Source organism: Pseudophryne corroboree, chromosome 8 (assembly GCF_028390025.1).
Source record: "Pseudophryne corroboree isolate aPseCor3 chromosome 8, aPseCor3.hap2, whole genome shotgun sequence".
In the NCBI taxonomy this organism is placed as follows: domain Eukaryota; kingdom Metazoa; phylum Chordata; class Amphibia; order Anura; family Myobatrachidae; genus Pseudophryne; species Pseudophryne corroboree.
This window is the reverse complement of record NC_086451.1, coordinates 33454787-33473088: the sequence shown is the minus strand read 5'-3', so window position 1 is coordinate 33473088 and position 18302 is coordinate 33454787. Positions and strand designations below refer to the sequence as shown.

At 51.0% G+C, this 18302-nt stretch overlaps 2 protein-coding genes across 7 annotated transcripts in view; one reads left to right on the top strand and one right to left on the bottom strand.

Annotated features, from left to right (window-relative positions):
* Positions 1-3738: 3738 nt before the first annotated feature.
* On the bottom strand, positions 3739-15308 carry LOC134948306 (DNA polymerase epsilon subunit 3-like). The gene is made up of 5 exons (XM_063936213.1): positions 15173-15308; positions 13697-13777; positions 11606-11691; positions 4719-4837; positions 3739-4186 (listed from the first exon to the last, which is right to left on the bottom strand). Exons 2-5 carry the CDS (start codon positions 13760-13762, stop codon positions 4014-4016), a joined length of 444 nt encoding a protein of 147 aa, XP_063792283.1. The 5' UTR covers positions 13763-13777; positions 15173-15308; the 3' UTR covers positions 3739-4013.
* Positions 15309-15737: 429 nt separating this feature from the next.
* Positions 15738-18302, top strand: part of LOC134948304 (uncharacterized) — a 39973-nt gene continuing 37408 nt past the window's right edge. For 3 of the 6 annotated variants that reach the window (XR_010182941.1, XM_063936212.1, XM_063936211.1), the window contains exon 1: positions 15738-15986. Coding sequence is in view for 5 of the 6 variants with exons in the window: in XM_063936212.1 (XP_063792282.1) it covers positions 15933-15986 (54 nt within the window). In the remaining variant the exon portion in view is untranslated. The remainder of the gene's footprint in view (positions 15987-18302) is intronic. The other 3 variants (XM_063936209.1, XM_063936208.1, XM_063936210.1) reach the window with 2 other exon arrangements.

Genomic DNA, 18302 nt, shown 5'->3' with positions numbered 1-18302 from the left:
TCATCAGTCTACAACATACTAATCCATAGGCTCCAATTAATACTGTAGTCATCTGCTTATTATTTCTTTTATCTGAAAGTTACACCTTAAGGTAATTGATGTTATAATGGGCACTAATGAGGAAAATCCGGTCGTACGTCAGATTAATGGCAAGAAGGAAATAAGTTTTATAACGTCTGAAATTCAAATGAGATTGTGTAAGAGAGGTTTTGGCATTTTCATGTATTTCTAATTAAAAGAAAAACATCAACATATGTTCTGTGCTAAATTGTTGGTTTTTGTCTTTGGTGTTTGGTGGGAGAAACGTCATGGAGTCTGCAGGTGTTTATACTGTGGATATTTGCACATCTGCTTTTAGGCTGCAGGGAGGGTTAGTGTTAGGCTGCGGGAGGGGTGGGTTAGGGTTAGGCTGCGAGAGGGGTGGGTTAGGGTTAGGCTGCGGGAGGGGTGGGTTAGGGTTAGGCTGCGGGAGGGGTGGGTTAGGCTGCAGCAGGGGTGGGTTAGGCTGCAGCAGGGGTGGGTTAGGCTGCGAGAGGGGTGGGTTAGTGTTAGGCTGCGGGAGGGGTGGGATAGGGTTAGGCTGCGGGAGGGGTGGGATAGGGTTAGGGTTAGGCTGCAGCAGGGGTGGGTTAGGCTGCTAGAGGGGTGGGTTAGTGTTAGGCTGCGGGAGGGGTGGGTTAGGGTTAGGCTGCGAGAGGGGTGGGTTAGGGTTAGGCTGTGAGAGGGGTGGGTTAGGGTTAGGCTGCGAGAGGGGTGGGTTAGGGTTAGGCTGCGGGAGGGGTGGGTTAGGCTGCAGCAGGGGTGGGTTAGGCTGCAGCAGGGGTGGGTTAGGCTGCAGCAGGGGTGGGTTAGGGTTAGGCTGCAGGAGGAGTGGGTTAGTGTTAGGCTGCAGGAGGGGTGGGTTAGGCTGCAGGAGGGGTGGGTTAGGCTGCAGGAGGGGTGGGTTAGGGTCAGGCTGCGGGAGGGGTGGGTTAGGGTTAGGGTGCGGGAGGGGTGGGTTAGGGTTACGCTGCGAGAGGGGTGGGTTAGGGTTACGCTGCGAGAGGGGTGGTGGGTTAGGCTGCAGGAGGGGTGGGTTAGGGTTAGGCTGCAGGAGGAGTGGGTTAGGGTTAGGCTGCGGGAGGGGTGGATTAGGGTTAGGCTGCAGGATGGGTGGGTTAGGCTGCAGGTGGGGTGGGTTAGGGTTAGGCTGCAGGAGGGGTGGGTTAGGGTTAGGCTGTAGGAGGGGTGGGTTAGGGTTAGGCTGTAGGAGGGGTGGGTTAGGCTGCAGGAGGGGTGGGTTAGGCTGCGGGAGGGGTGGATTAGGGTTAGGCTGTGGGAGGGGTGGATTAGGGTTAGGCTGCAGGAGGGGGAGGTTACAGTTAGGCTATGGGAGGGATACTTAGGTCAACAGGTTCAAAAGGTCTACATGCAAAGGGTCGACACAGAAATGTTGACCCTTTATTATTTTAATCCTAACCCTCTCCTAAGTGCCTAACCCTAAAATTCATTATAAACCATGTGTTGACATTTTCAGCGTCGACCATTCACATGTTAAAGTACCAACCAATCAGCTCCTGTCATTTTTCAAACCCAGCCTACAACATGGCAGGTAGAAGCTGATTGGTTGGTACTTTATCTCTCTCCAAGGTTTGATACCTTCCCCTTGGTCAGTTGATTGAGATGGGCAGCTGGATCACTTCCAGGTCACTGGGGTCATTGCTGTGGGAAGATGGCGGCGCACACACAGGCTAATGATGGTCACCTGCCCCCCAACCTCTGTGATGCAGCTGCTGATGTTGCAGAGTGAGTGCCAGCTTAGGGTTACCTCACTGTAGGCTGTAGACCACCTGCTACACATTCCGCCCACCATAATATAATATAAGGATAGCATCTGCTATGGAGCAGCCACAGAGCAGGACGCAGCTATGACAGGTGTAGCCCGGCGGTCTCTACATTTACAAATGGTCTCAGTTTAGCAGCCCACTGTGACACCTATGGGGGCTGTTTTTGTGATTGGACACAGCAGACCGCAGTAGGAGGAACGCCCAGGGTGATACAGACTGCACCATCACATACCCTACATCAGTGGTTCCCAAACTCGGTCCTCGAGGAGCAATAAAGGTCCAGGTTTTAACTATTTCCATGCTTGGCCACAGGTGACTTAATTAGTACCTCAAGTCAATATGATTTAACCATCTGTGCTAGGCCATGGATATACCTAAATCCTGGCCTGTTAGTGCTCATTGAGGACAGAGTTTGGGAACCACTGCCCTACAATACATCATGACCCCTTCCACCAGGCACAGAATGCTCTGGACTTCCCACTTCAGTTACAATCGCAGTCACCAGTAGTGACTGACCCACCCTTCTCATCAATGAAGTAGTAACACAGGGGCGACTTTAATGATGAATGAAGTGGAAGGTCCAGGAGCGGAACATCTAGTACCTGGTGGAAGGGGTGATGTTGGAGGGTCTATCATCCAGGCCATGACCATTCCAGAAGAACATGCAGCAGGATCCAGCTGGGTGGCCTCCTCTGCCGCAGGCCTGGAGGTCTCCTTAGAATATGGACGTCACCTGGACATTCTGGGATAATGTTTCCTTAGTTATAGATGTAGCCACGCTCATCTAGCCTGCAGCTTGCCGATCATGCGTGTGCGCTCAAGTATGAACGCCTATAGGAATACATGGGCAGCGTACTAAGACGTGTGCTAGTGCGGCAATGCCGCAGGCTGGATGAGCGTGGCTATATCTGTACACGCCCCTGTTTTCTGGTATCCTGCCTGGCGCCACCCTAAACCGGCAGCAGCTTTTCAATCAGGCTGTGGCTTAGGGGGTACTGGGTGCAATGATGCAGCAACGGGTCCTGTGATTGCACAGTCCACCAACCATCAGAGATGTACCCAAACTGTGTACGCCATGTATCAAACACTAACACTCCCAAGATGAAGAGGATCCAAAACTACAACTAATACCCCTCTCAGACTGCGCCGCGACCCGGGTTATTGCTGGCGGCCTGAAAGGGGTATTAGTTGTAGTTTTGGATCCTCTTCATCTTGGGAATGTTAGTGTTTGATACATGGCCAGGTAATATAATCTAGGTGGTATGACCCGGTATTTGAACTGGGGTAGTGAGCAGGGCTGAACACGGGTTCAACTCGGCTTGCGCGGTTATCCCCCCAATTTTAGGCACAGGGAAAAAGGCTATTTAATTGAATAGCCTTTTCTCACGCTGCAGCTAATTGAATATGCCCGAATTTGACAGGTTAGATTTCAATTTCACAATAGGGAATAGGCGAGCAGCCCTAAATACATTTTCTGATACCTTCATTTAAAATGTATGTTATAAAACGTAGACAATATTACACTCATGTAATTCAGAAAAGCCGTGATTATTAATATAAAAGTGAATGAAATCCACAGAGCAGCGTTACCAATGACTGTGACATTTGCTGCAGTGGAGCCTGTCCGACCCTTCTGTGACATAATACAGCTCTGGCAGAATGTTATCACAGAGGTCTGTTTCCTGCGTACTGGGAAATGGGATTGCCTGTCTAGTAATGATGTACAGAACAAGTCAAATCTCTGCGTCACGGCGCCACGGCATCTGGCGGCACAGCTTAGCGATTATTACAGTAAGCAATCAGTGAGCAAAGAAGCATTGCCGCAAAGAATCTCCACCACCAACGGGGGGCGCAATGGTAATGTGCATAATTTAGATCATTAATGGGCAGAAAAGATCCAGGAGGCTTTAAATAGAAACAAACATATACTCCTTATTTATTAACAAAAAGCAAAACATGACTAGGTGCCAGCGTTACCAGTCGGCTGCAGACACCTCGTCTCCAGGTGAACAATTCTCCAGCCATGAATCAGTCCTAAGCTGTGGCCCCCAACCAGCTATGAAGAAGACGGAATAAGATACCAGGTCTGACAGATGAGAGGTGGCTGCCCAAACATCTTCCTGGTGGCACTGATCTAACAGTCATAGTAATGTGGCCCCAATGTCCGGCAAAACGGGCGATTTCTCCTCAGTTCTCCACCTCCTCCTCTTCCGCTGCTTCATCCTCATCCATCTTTTCCTCTTCTTCCTCTACCTCTTCTTCCCGACTCCGATCTGGGTCGTCGCCATCAGTTTTCTTGTCCTTGTCTTTCTTCCTCAACTCGGTGGCTTCTTTTTTTCCCTTCTGGTCCCGTCTGTAAGCTGAGGGACAGGACAATCAATCATCTGTGCACGTGGCTATAGCACTCAGATAGACAATGCTACCACTTAGGAACGGCATCCCACAACCAGCCTTACTAATATATGGCACTCCGTGACCATCTACCCAACATTAGGGGTGTTACACATGGTAGGTAATGTTGTTCTGCACAGGTCACACTTAAAGTTGCACTGAATCTTGCAAAACAAGAATCACAAGCAACCAATGAGGTATCACGCTCAGTACCCCCATACTTCTGATATCCGGAAAGTAACCTTCAGTTTTCACAGAGCCTCCAAGCAAACGTTCCCTATACAACTACCCACCTATTCTGTTACTGGATTGGCTGTCTCACTGACCCCCCCTCCCGAGGCCACACCCTTTTCTGGACGTATACCTTTGGCTTGCTCAAGGTGTCCCTACTATCATCTCCTGTATTTTGGGAGGTATGATAGTCCAACACATAACACCGAGGAATGGTTACAGTATGGGGACAACTATCATACACTGTCTCCTGGGTTTGGGAGCGCTCACCTTCCAGGGACTCTTTCAGTGGCGTCAGGAACCGCTGAAACTCCATCTCCTCCACAGCCGCCAACACATCCGTCACATTCAGCGTCTTCCTCTTCCCCTTCATTGCAAAGTTATTAGCACTAAAGAAATAACAGTATTGAAAGGACAATTAGAGCACAGGACATTGATATGTTCCCAGGCTGGGTATGAAATCCCTGTAGTTTGGATATTGACAGTCAGAAGACAGATGCCCCTAACCCACTTCATCCCTCCTGCAACCTAACCTCCACCTCCCGCAGACTAACCCTATCCTCCTCTACTGGCTAAACGATATGACTGTAAAACTTGTGTTATTTGCTCATCTTCGCCAAGTAACAATGGGGGTAATTCCAAGTTGATCGCAGCAGGATTTTTGATAGCAACTGGGCAAAACCATGTGCACTGCAGGGGAGGCAGATATAACATGTGCATAGAGAGTTAGATTTGGGTGTGGTGTGTTCAATCTGCAATCTAATTTGCAGTGTAAAAATAAAGCAGCCAGTATTTACCCTGCACAGAAACAATATAACCCACCCAAATCTAACTCTTTCTGCACATGTTATATCTGCCTCCCCTGCAGTGCACATGGTTTTGCCCAACTGCTAAAAAATTTCCTGCTGCGATCAACTTGGAATTACCCCCAATATTTGAACAATACATTGCTCAGTCACCAGTCATGCTCAATGAGAAGGGATCTACACAAACTCAACCCCTACCGAAAAAAAATAATAGGATTTTGATACCTACCGGTAAATCCTTTTCTCCTAGATCGTAGAGGATGCTGGGGACGACATCAAGACCATGGGGTTTAGACCGGATCCGCAGGAGACATGGGCACTCTAAAGTCTTTTCATTGGGTGTGAACTGGCTCCACCCTCTATGCCCCTCCTCCAGACCTCAGTTGTAGGAACTGTGCCCAGGGAGACTGACATTTCGAGGGAAAGAATTATTTAAACTAGTGGTGAGATATCTACCAAATAACACCCTCAACCATGCCGCACACGTGGCATTCAACATAACACACGCCAACAGGCATGAACCAATTGCAGCAACATGCTGAAAACTAAAGGTAACACAACTTGTGTAACTCTAATAACTAAACTGCAGGTAAAGTTCGCACTGGGACGGGCGCCCAGCATCCTCTACGGACTAGGAGAAAAGGATTTACCGGTAGGTATCAAAATCCTATTTTCTCATACGTCCTAGAGGATGCTGCGGACAACATCAAGACCATGGGGTCTATACCAAAGCTCCAGTACGGGCGGGAGAGTGCGGATGACCCTGCAACACCGATTGACCAAACTTGAGGTCTTCATCGGCCAAGGTGTCAAACTTGTAGAACTTTGCAAATGTGTGACCCTGACCAAGTAGCTGCTCGGCAAAGTTGTAATGCCGAGACCCCCCGGGTAGCCGCCCAGGATGAGCCCACCTTCCTAGTGGAATGGGCCTTCACCGACGTCGGTAACGGCAATCCAGCCGTAATATGAGCGTGCTGAATCGTACTTCTGATCCAACGCGCAATAGTCTGCTTGGAAGCAGGAAACCCAATCTTGTTGGGAGCATACAGGACAAACAAAGACTCTTGTTTTCCGTATACAAGCTGTTCTAGCGACATAAATCTTCAAAGCCCTAACCACATCTAGAGACTTTGACTCAGTGAACGTGTCAGTAACTACTGGCACCACAATAGGTTGGTTTATGTGGAAAGATGAAACCACCTTCGGAAGAAAATGTAGACGAGTCCTCAACTCTGCCCTATCTTCATGGAAGATCAGGTAAGGGCTCTTGTGAGACAAGGCCCCCCAATTCAGACACCCGCTGCGTGGATGCCAATGCCGAAAGCATCACCACTTTCCAAGTGAGAAACTTCAACTCTATCTCTTGTAGAGGCTCAAACCAATCTGATTGAAGGAACTGCAACACCACGTTAAGGTCCCATGGTGCCACTGGAGGCACAAATGGAGGCTGGATGTGCAGCACCCCTATCACGAAGGTCTGAACCTCTGGAAGAGAGGCCAATTGTTTTTGGAAGAACACTGGCAAGGCCGAAATCTGGACCTTGATTGATCCCAATCGTAGGCCCGCCTCCACACCAGCCTGCAGAAAATGGAGTATATGTCCCAACTCAAACTCTTCCGTAGGAGCCTTCTTGGATCCACACCAAGACACATATTTTCTCCAAATACGGTGGTAATGTTTCGACATTACTCCTTTCCTGGCCTGAATAAGGGTGGGGTTGACTTCCTTGGGAATACCCTTTCGGGCTAGGATCCAGCGCTCAGCAGCAATGCCGTCAAACGTAGCCGTGGTAAGTCTTGATACACGCACGGCCCCTGCTAGCAGGTCATTGCGAAGAGGAAGAGGCCGAGGATCTTCTATGAGCAACTCCTGAAGATCTGGGTACCAAGCCCTCCTTGGCCAGTCTGGGGCAATGAAGATTGCTCGAACTCTTGTTCTTCTTATGATCCTGAGCACTTTTGGGATCAGCGGAATTGGAGGGAAGACATACACCGACCGGAACACCCATTGGGCCACCAGCGCATTCACTGCTATTGCTTGAGGGTCTCTCGACCTGGAACAATATTTCTGAAGCTTCTTGTTGAGATGAGATGCCATCATGTCTACTTGAGGAACTCCCCAAAGACTTGTCACCTCTGTGAAGACTTCTTTGTTGTAGGCCCCACTCTCCTGTATGGAGATCGTGTCTGCTGAGGAAGTCTGCTTCCCAGTTGTCTACTCCCGGAATGAAAATTGCCGACAGAGCCTTTACATGTCTTTCTGCCCAGAGGAGGATCTTCGTCACCTCTGCCATTGCCGCTCTGCTTTTCGTTCCGCCCTGCCTGTTTATGTACGCGACTGCTGTTACATTGTCCGACTGGATCTGCACGGGACGATCTTGAAGAAGATGTACCGCTTGTTGAAGGCCATTGTATATGGCTCTCAATTCCAGCACGTTTATGTGAAGGCAGGCTTCCTGACATGACCATTTTCCCTGGAAGCTTTCTCCCTGAGTGACAGCTCCCCAGCCTCGGAGACTTGCATCCGTGGTTACCAGGAGCCAGTCCTGAATCCCGAATCTGCGTCCCTCTAGTAGGTGAGAACTGTGTAGCCACCACAGGAACGAAATCCTGGCTTTTGACGACAGGATTTTCTTCCGGTGCCTGTGTAGGTGGGATCCCGACCACTTGTCCAACAGGTCCCACTGGAATACCCTGGCATGGAACCTGCCAAACTGTATGGCCTCTTAGGCCACCACCATCTTCCCCAACAACCAAATGCACTGATGGATCAACACACTCGATGGTTTCAATATCTGTTTTACCATTTTCTGGATTTCCAGAGCCTTTTCCACCGGAAGAAATACTCACTGAACTTCTGTGTCCAGAATAATCCCGAGAAAAGACAATCTTGTCGTCGGTTCCAACTGTGACTTTGGATAATTTATGATCCAACCGTGTTGTTGGAGTATTGACAGGGAGTGTGAGATGTTTTGTAACAACTGCTCCCTGGATCTCGCCTTTATCAGGAGATCGTCTAGATAAGGAATTATATTGACTAATTTTTGACGCAGGAGAACCATCATCTCCGCCATCACCTTGGTGAATACCCTCGGCGCCGTGGAGAGACCGAAAGGTAACGTCTGGAATTAGTAATGGCAATCCTGAACCGCGAATCTCAGATAAGCCTGGTGAGGAGGATAAATGGGAACATGCAGGTAAGCATCGTTTATGTCTACCGACACCATGTAGTCCCCCTCCTCCAGACTGGAAATCACTGCCCTCAGTGATTCCATTTTGAACTTGAATCGTTTCAAGTAGAGATTCAGATTTTTCAGGTTTAGGATCGGTCTGACCGAGCCGTCCGGCTTCGGAACTACAAAAAAGGCTTGAATAAAACCCCTCCCCTGGTTGTGACAAAGGTACCAGGACTATGACCTGATCCTGATATAATTTTTGGATAGCCGCTGTTACTGCTTCCCTTTCAGTAAGAGAAGCTGGCAAGGTCGATTTGAAAAATCGGCATGGGGAAACGTCTTGAAACTCCAGCTTGTATCCCTGGGACTCTATCTGCAACACCCAGGGATCCAGGTCAGACAGAATCCAACCTTGGCTGAACAGTTTGAGACGTGCCCCCACCCGAGCGGCCTCCCGCAAAGGAGCCCCAGCGTCATGCTGAAGATTTGGCAGAAGTAGGGGTAGACTTCTGCTCCTGGGAACCTGAAGCTGCTGTGGACTTCTTTCCCTTTCCCCTTCCCCTACCCACAAAGAAGGGGGAACCTCTCGCTTTTTTGTATTTATTGGGCCGAAAGGACTGCATGTGCGGGTGATATGTCTTTTTTGTCGATGCAGGCTCAGAGGGCAAAAATGTTGACTTACCTGTGGTAGCCGCCGAGACTAACGCATCCAGTCCATCGCCAAATAAGGCCTCACCTTTATATGGGAGAGCCTCCATATTTCTTTTGGAATCGGCATCCGCGTTCCACTGGCGAATCCACAACGCCCGCCGAGCCGATACTGCCATGGTAGCGGCTTGTGAACTCAGGAGTCCAATATCTTTCATCACTTCTAGCATGTATGCGGCAGCGTCTTTGATATTCCCTAACTTAAGGAGTATCACATCTTTATCAATCATGTCAATTTCTGATGACACACTTTCTGACCATTTTTCAATAGCGCGACTCACCCACGCGCAAGCAATTGTGGGCCTGAGCTGCGTACCATTGGCAACATAAATGGATTTCAATGTAGTTTCCATCTTTCGGTCTTCCGGCTCTTTTAGTGAAGCCGTGCTGGTCAACCTGGACAGTGCTCTGTCTAACACAGGGGGTGACTCCCATTTTTTCCTGTCCTCCACCGGGAAAGGATAAGCTATCTGAATTCTCTTGGGAATACGAAATTTATTTTCGGGATTCACCCACATCCCTTTAAAGAGTGTATTAAGCTCGTGGGAAGGAGGGAAAGTGACCTTAGATTTCTTTTCTTTATAGAAATAAGCCTTCTCCTGAGGTACAGGGGTGGCTTCCGTGACTTCCAGAACTTCCCTTATAGCCACAATAATATATTGTATATTTTTTGCCAATTTATGATCTATTTCCCTGGAGTCACTATCGTCGACACAAGAATCAGTGTCCATGTCGGTATCAGTATTCACAATATTTGCAAATGGTCTCTTATGTGACCCAGAGGGGTCGCTTGCGGATGGAACAGAGCCCTGAAATCACATCTTCCACAGATTTTCTCCAGCACTCAGCATGAGATTCAGACTTATCTAATCTCCTATTGATATGATGCATACTATCACGTATTTCTTTCACCCATGCAGGCTCTTGGTTTGCCGGCAGCGCCACCACATTACACTTCTGTGTCCCTAAAATGGTTTCCTCCAGGGATAAACTCCCTGCCTCTGACATGTCTTACACACGTGCACAACACACACTGGGACTTATAGGGGACAGACCCACAGTAAAACCTGTCAGAGAAACACAGTTTAGGAGCAGCCAGTTCACAACCCCAGCGCCTGTATCTAATGCCTGTGAACACAGAATGCCCACTGACATGCAGCGCTTTTTACACAGTAAAACACACTTGTAAAGCACCAAACTCGCTTGTGCTCCCCCCCCCGTTTTGCACCCTGATACTTGTAGTCAGAAGTGAAGGAGGACCAGCGATGTCTCTGCAGCCTGAGGAGAGAGAAAATGGCACTGAGCAGTGTGCTGGCTGCCTGAGGAAGAAGCTCCGCCCTTTTTACCTCAGAATCTTTTCAGAATATTTATACTGGCGGGGGTAGGGCTGTGCCTGGGCATCTTATGCCCCCTTTTTGCCAGTTTATAGAGGTGTTTTTGCTGCCCAGGCCCCCCCCCCCGCAGTGCCTGTGTGTGGGCAGCAATGGCGCGCTGCGCTGCCGCCAGCCGCGCTGTACCTCAGCCGTCACTTTTCTTGATAGAAGATCTGTCTTCTTCTACTCACCTGTCTTCTGGCTCTGTGAGGGGGGTGACAGCACGCTGTGGGAGTGAGCATCTAGGCACGGCTAGCGTTCAGTACCCTTCAGGAGCTAATGGTGTCCTGTCAGCCAGAAGCAGAGCCATGAAACTCTTCAGGAGGTTGGTTCCTACTTCTGCCCCCTCAGTCCCACGAAGCAGGGAGCCTGTTGCCAGCAGATCTCCCTGAAAATAACAAACCTAACATAAGTCTTTTCAGAGAAACTCAGTAGAGTTCCTCAGAGTGCATCCAGTCTGCCTGGGCACATTTCTAAAACGGAGGTCTGTAGGAGGGGCATAGAGGGAGAAGCCAGTTCACACCCAATGAAAAGTCTTTAGAGTGCCCATGTCTCCTGTGGATCCCGTCTATACCCCATGGTCTTGATGTCGTCCCCAGCATCCTCTAGGATGTATGAGAAAATGGATTTCGGTGCGATATAATTTTTAATTTAAACAATTGACTCCACCTTCAGGGGACTTTGATTTACTGCTCTGTGCACTCCATCCTGTAACATTTACTAAGCTCATTGCTGTATCTGTGTATGCACCATGGTGTGATTTTATATCAGACAGAACGATTATGTTGTAGTCTACCTGAATAAAGCTGCTCTCAATACTGAACATAACAGAATTGTGTCAGACACATTACAAAGGACAACATGAAATACAAACACCTGATGCTATAAAGTCAACATTGAAAAGCAGAGAATACATCCCAAAATACAATGTGATGTATAGAACACTTTCAAAGGGGATATTAAAGGAATTATCCATCTGCCAGAGTTGGCTTGCAATAAACCTCCCCTTTCTCCTTATCGATATAGAAATGGTGATGTATTAACAGAGAAAAAAACAAAGTAACCATACAATACTCCATATGGCGGACACGTACCAGGAGGTGGCGTACAACACGAAGACGCTGGCTGCCCGCGAGATTGCACTGCGCGCTTCCTTTGAAATGTTGACGCCCTCTGGAAGCTGATGAGAGAGAACAGGGAGGATCCTCAGATACGTCACAGTGTGCATTTATAGCAGGCATGTCCAAACTGCGGCCCTCCAGCTGTTGAGAAACTACACATCCCAGCATGCCCTGACACAGCATTAGCATTCTCTGACAGCAAAACTGTGTCAGGGCATGCTGGGATGTGTAGTTTCACAACAGCTGGAGGGCCGCAGTTTGGACATGCTTGATTTATAGGCTACATAACGTGCCACCCGTCGTGTAGCTTTCCAACCCCCACAATAATACTACACTGCGGTAAGGGAATTGTGGCCCCGGACGTCAGTGTCATTGTGTCGCCTCTCTGCTCGCCTTCAGGCCTCTGATTGGCTGATCTTCACACGTCCATCAGACGGGGAACCTCAGCCTGGGTTTCGGTGGATATATTTACTTGTGTTGCAGCTGGCTGCCATACTGAGGCCAGTCAGTGTCACCGGGGAAAAGCTTACGCCTTGTAAGGAATACTTTATACCCCTGAGCTTTCTCATCGGGGACCTGTGACGTGAAGGATACATGCATGTAATATTATAGATGAGACGCTCTGCGAAGATCACACTTTGCGGCCACAACAACAAATTCTTGTTTCCACAGTTTAATAAAATACACATGGCGTAGTGTTACACACCAGGGGTTCCATAATCGCTTTACACCCCCCCCAGAAATAATGCTTCACGTCTATTACCTTCTACTACCTATTATTTATGTAGAGGAGACCTGGGGCTAAATGTAATATCCTGCAAGAGGGTGGAGGTGTGGGTCTTCATGCAAGAGTATTTTTAAAGCGGCGATCATTTACAATGCAAAACTGGGCTGGTTTTGCCTTGTAAATAAAAATACAGGCAGTCTCACACACGGTCCTGCACCCCCGCCTTCTCGCAGCCTATTACATTTAGGGCATAATTCAGACCCGATCGCTTCTTTGAAAATTTGCACAAGTTTGCGATCAGATATTCGCCGCCCAGACAGACAGAGTGAAAATCCGCCCCGTTCAAACCTGCGCACGCTGTGTGAAAAAGTTTTGCAAACGCCGGTAAGCTGCACATCTGTTCGAAACTCGCTCACCATCAAATGTTTTTTTTACAGTCTATGCGATAGAAACAGGCTGATCGGGGCCGGAGTTGACGTCACCATTCCTGAAAACGCTTGGGAACGTCTGTATTTTTTCTGACACTCCCAGAAAATGACCAGTTACCACCCCCAAACGTCAGCTTCATGGCAATCAACCTGCGTTTGGCTAATGATCAAAAAAAAAAAAAGACACTGGTATCTTTAGCAGTTTGGCCTCACGCCTGCGTATTACGATCCGTGCGCATTCGCAGTCGTTCGATAAACGGCCATCTTACGATTTCGCACAACAGCGGTCAGGTCTGAATGAGGCCCTTAGCCCCTATAGCAGCTATGAAATGTCAGGACGCTGGTGCAGGTGACTGGGAGGAGGTACAGTCCCTCCGCTGCGGAGTACAGCTGACATAGGGGCTAATTCTGAGTTGATCGCAGCAGGAACTTTGTTAGCAGTTGGGCAAAACCATGTGCACTGCAGGTGGGGCAGATATAACATGTGCAGAGAGAGATAGATTTGGGTGGGGTGTGTTCAATCTGCAATCTAAATTGCAGAGTAAAAATAAAGCATCCAGTAATTACCCTGCACAGAAACAAAATAACCCACCCAAATCTAACGCTCTCTGCACATGTTATATCTGCCTCCCCTGCAGAGCACATGGTTTTGCCCAACTGCTAAAAAATTTCCTGCTGCAATCAACTCAGAATTACCCCCATAGTCCACACTATATAGTAATAGGCTGACCACACTATCCCTTTACACCAGGACACTCATGAATTACACAGGTTCTGTGGCTGGCTGACCTCAAGCCTGCACATCACCTGGTTATAATCAGCCACAGAACCTGTGTAATGCATGAGTGTCCCGGTGTATAAGGATAGTATGGTGAGCCTACATAGTAATAAAGAACCAACAATACTTACAGCTTCCTTAATGATGCGTGTGATGACGGCATTGGGCAGATTCAGATCCTCCGGTCTCTCGGCCATCTTGATCAGCTACAGCTATAAAAGGGACATTGGGGGTCATTCCGAGTTGTTCGCTCATTGCCGATTTTCGCTATGCTGCGATTTGTTGCTAATTGCGCATGCGCTTAGTGCTGTGGCTTCAGCAACGCTTTTCAATCGCACTGCTGTTCGGTAAATGATTGACAGGAAAGGGGCGTTTCTGGGTGGTAACTCAGCGTTTTCCCGGCGTATGCAAAAAACGCAGGCGTGTCAGGGAAAAACGCGGGACTGTCTGGAGAATCGGGGGAGTGGCTGGCCGAACGCAGGGCGTGTTTGTGACGTCAAACCAGGAACTAAATGGACTGAGCTGATCGCAATCTGTGAGTAGGTCCGGAGCTACTCAGAAACTGCAAAGAATTATTTAGTAGCAATTCTGCTAATCTTTCGTTCGCAATTCTGCTAAGCTAAGATACACTCCCAGAGGGCGGCGGCCTAGCGTTTGCAATGCTTCTAAAAGCAGCTAGCGAGCAACTCGGAATGACCCCCATTGTGACAATTTAGTGTTGGAATTTCCAGGCATCACCAGAGTATAAATGGATCAGTCATTCGCTGCTGTCAGCCAACCCAGGACCACGCCGGCCCATCCGCTCCCTGGGGACGTTTATATCAGAAAAGCTGTATTGTGTCTATTACTATTCCCAGGTATTAACATACATTAAAAAAACCAGTAGTAACACACGGTGGGGTCACATCAGCCCTGTAATATGAATTACACCCGTGCACTGTAATGGCAGCATGTATAGGGGTCTACTTGAGGCAGTGACCGATACCCCTTTCTGTGGCATTTTCCCCCCAGATGATGGGGTTATACCCGCTACCTCCTGCTTGGAAACAGGGATACCGCTGGGTAATCTCTGATTTATCTTGAAGCCCCTGTATGGCCTCATGGCCTGTGGTGTCTGCGCAATTAACCAATGGCAGGAAAGGCGTCAGCTATACCCTGCAATGGGGGATATACAAAGTCAGTCCGGCCTCACGTCATCTGCAGCGGATACAGCTAGCGGGTGCATGTGCGTTACATAGCGACCCCTCGCGGGCAGCGCCAGGATGGCGGTGGGAGCGGAGGACACACCCCGAGGAGCCCCCTAATGCTAAATAGCGATGCAACTACTAGAATCCACGTGGCCACAATAGAGCATCATTAGTACAGGCTCTCAGCGCTGCGCCTGCGTACATACACCCCATAGGAGGTAATGATAGCCGCTGAGCCCCACAGGCACATAGGGGGGACCAGCCCAAGAGTAAGGATAATCTGTCAGACCACACAGACAAAGGGGGATTCTGACACCAGGGGACAAGACTCTACAGCAACAGGAAGCAAACAGCAGCTATCAGGGAACAACAGGGCATGCTGGTGCTTGTAGTGCCACTCTATGTAAACAATATTCATACCCGCCAGGTGTCTCTGCTCTCCGGCTCAGGCTCAGCTGCTGCTGCTGCGAGCTCAGTTCCCGCCAGGACCTGCTCAGCAGCATCAACTTCCCGAGCACACTACAAGTGTCTGACCCTGTGCTGCCCCCTAGTGCACACAGCATGCGTTCCACCGCCCGCCGCCATCTTTTCCTCCTGCATCCCACTGCGCATGCGTTTGACTCGCCTTCTGCCATCTTAAGTCAGGGAAGCGCTGCCAGTCTCCTCTTCTCCTCTTGAGGTGGGGTGGCAGGAGTGAGGAGGGGGCGGATCGGCAGGAGTAAGGAGGAGGAGGAGGGAGCGGGGAGGCGGGAGTGAGGAGGGGGCGGGAGTGAGGAGTGAGCGGCGGGACGCGGGAGTGAGGAGGGGCGGGTCGCCAGAAGTGAGAAGGGGGCGGCGGGAGTGAGGAGGAGGCGGGGGGTAGTGAGGAGGAGGCGGGGCGGTAGGAGTGAGGAGGGGGCGGGACCGCGTTCCCGGCTGTCATAGTAACCAGGGCTGGGTGAGTGGCTGATAATAATCACTAACTTTTACTAACTTATATCTCTCATTCACCAAAGGGGGGCGGGGGGGAGGATGCTGCTGTGTGTGTCCGGGAGAGACCCTCTAAGGTTAGGCAGTGTATATGTGTAGCCAAGCATGCTGGGGCTTGTAGTTCTTCTGTGACCTCTGGAGGAGAACATGCTGCATCATCCAGTGTGACTGCCCCTGTGCTGTGACCGCAGAATGAGCCCGGGAGCAGGACATGGGATTTCCTTCCGTTCTGATCTCTATATTTCATTTGATGCCATGTGGAAATGTAAAAAGAAATGACATTAGGCTTATATATTGTATCTAAGGGTGTAACAGCCATGTGCGGGTGCAGGCGGTGCATGTGGCATGTGCGGGGACAGGCGGTGGATGTGGCATGCGCGGGTGCAGGCGGTGGATGTGGCATGTGCGGGTGCAGGCGGTGGATGTGGCATGTGCGGGTGCAGGCGGTGCATGTGGCATGTGCGGGTGCAGGCGGTGCATGTGGCATGCGCGGGTGCAGGCGGTGGATGTGGCATGCGCGGGTGCAGGCGGTGGATGTGGCATGTGCGGGTGCAGGCGGTGGATGTGGCATGTGCGGGTGCAGGCGGTGGATGTGGCATGTGCGGGTGCAGGCGGTGGATGTGGCATGTACGGGTGCAGGCGGTGGATGTGGCATGTGCGGGTGCAGGCGGTGAATGTGGCATGTACGGGTGCAGGCGGTGGATGTGGCATGTGCGGGTGCAGGCGGTGGATGTGGCATGTGTGGGGACAGGCGGTGGATGTGGCATGTGCGGGTGCAGACGGTGCATGTGGCATGTGCGGGTGCAGACGGTGCATGTGGCATGTGCGGGTGCAGACGGTGCATGTGGCATGTGCGGGTGCAGGTGGTGCACGTGGTATGTGTGGGTGCATGTGGCATGTGTAAGTGCAGGTGGTAGATGTGGCATGTGTGGGTGCATGTGGCATGTGTAAGTGCAGGTGGTAGATGTGGCATGTGTGGGTGCAGGCGGTGCATTTGACATGCGGGTGAAGGCGGTGGATGTGGCATGTGTTGGTGCAGGCGGTGGATGTGGCATGTGCGGGTGCAGGCGGTGGATGTGGCATGTACGGGTGCAGGTGGTGCACGTGGTATGTGGATGTGGCATGTGCGGGTGCAGGCGGTGGATGTGGCATGTGTGGGTGCATGTGACGTGCGGGTGCAGTCGGTGGATGTGGCATGTGTTGGTGCAGGCAGTGGATGTGGCATGTGTGGGTGCAGGCGCTGGATGTGGCATGTGCGGGTGCAGGCGGTGGATGTGGCATGTGCGGGTGCATGTGCGGGTGCAGGCGGTGGATGTGGCATGTACGGATGCAGGCGGTGCATGTGGCATGTGTGGGTGCAGGTGGTGCACGTGGTATGTGTGGGTGTATGTGCGGGTGCAGGCGGTGGATGTGGCATGTGCGGGTGCAGGCGGTGGATGTGGCATGTGTGGGTGCAGGTGGTAGATGTGGCATATGTGGGTGCATGTGACGTGCGGGTGCAGGCGGTGCATGTGGTATGTGTTGGTGCAGGCGGTGGATGTGGCATGTGCGGGTGCAGGCGGTCCATGTGGCATGTGTAGGTACAGTCGGTCCATGTGGCATGTGCGGGTGCAGGCGGTGCATGTGGCATGTGCGGGTGCAGGCAGTAGAGGAGGCGGGTGCAGTTGGCAGATGTGGCATGTGTGGGTTAATGTGGCTTGTGCGGGTGCAAGTGGTAGAGGTGGCTGTTGCGGATGCAGGTGGTAGAGGTGGCATGTGTGGGTGCAGGTAGCGGATGTGGCGGGTGCAGGCGGTAGAGATGGCATGTGCAGGTGGTAGAGGTGGCATGTGCGGGTGCAGATGGCGGATGTGGCATGTGTGGGTTAATGTGGCTTGTGCGGGTGCAGGCGGTGCATGTGGCATGTGCGGGTAGAGGTGGCATGTGCGGGTGCAGGTGGCGGATGCGGCAGGTGCAGGCGGTAGAGATGGCATGTGCAGGTGCAAGCAGTGTATGTGGCATGTGCGGGTACAGGTTGGTGGATGTGTCATGTTTGGGTGTATGTGGCATGTGCGGGTAGATGTGGCGTGTGTGGGTGCAGGCAGTGTATGTGGCATGTGCGGGTGGATGTGGCATGTGCGGGTAGATGTGGCGTGTGTGGGTGCAGGTGGTGGATGTGGCATGTACGGGTGCAGGCGGTGGATGTGGCATGTGTGGGTGCAGGTGGTAGATATGGCATATGTGGGTGCATGTGACGTGCGGGTGCAGGCGGTGCATGTGGTATGTGTTGGTGCAGGCGGTGGATGTGGCATGTGCGGGTGCAGGCGGTCCATGTGGCATGTGTAGGTACAGTCGGTCCATGTGGCATGTGCGGGTGCAGGCGGTGCATGTGGCATGTGCGGGTGCAGGCAGTAGAGGAGGCGGGTGGAGTTGGCAGATGTGGCATGTGTGGGTTAATGTGGCTGTTGCGTGTGCAAGTGGTAGAGGTGGCTGTTGCGGGTGCAGGTGGTAGAGGTGGCATGTGTGGGTGCAGGTAGCGGATGTGGCGGGTGCAGGCGGTAGAGATGGCATGTGCAGATGCAGGTGGTAGAGGTGGCATGTGCG

Bases quoted from the DNA above. Each gene is read 5' to 3' on its own strand.
- LOC134948306 (XM_063936213.1), bottom strand. From the start codon at position 13,762: ATGGCCGAGAGACCGGAGGATCTGAATCTGCCCAATGCCGTCATCACA. The intron at 11,692-13,696 runs GTAAGTATTGTT...CTCTCTCATCAG, and splicing joins CACGCATCATTAAGGAAGCT to CTTCCAGAGGGCGTCAACAT. The intron at 4,838-11,605 runs GTACGTGTCCGC...TTATTTCTTTAG, and splicing joins GTGTTGTACGCCACCTCCTG to TGCTAATAACTTTGCAATGA.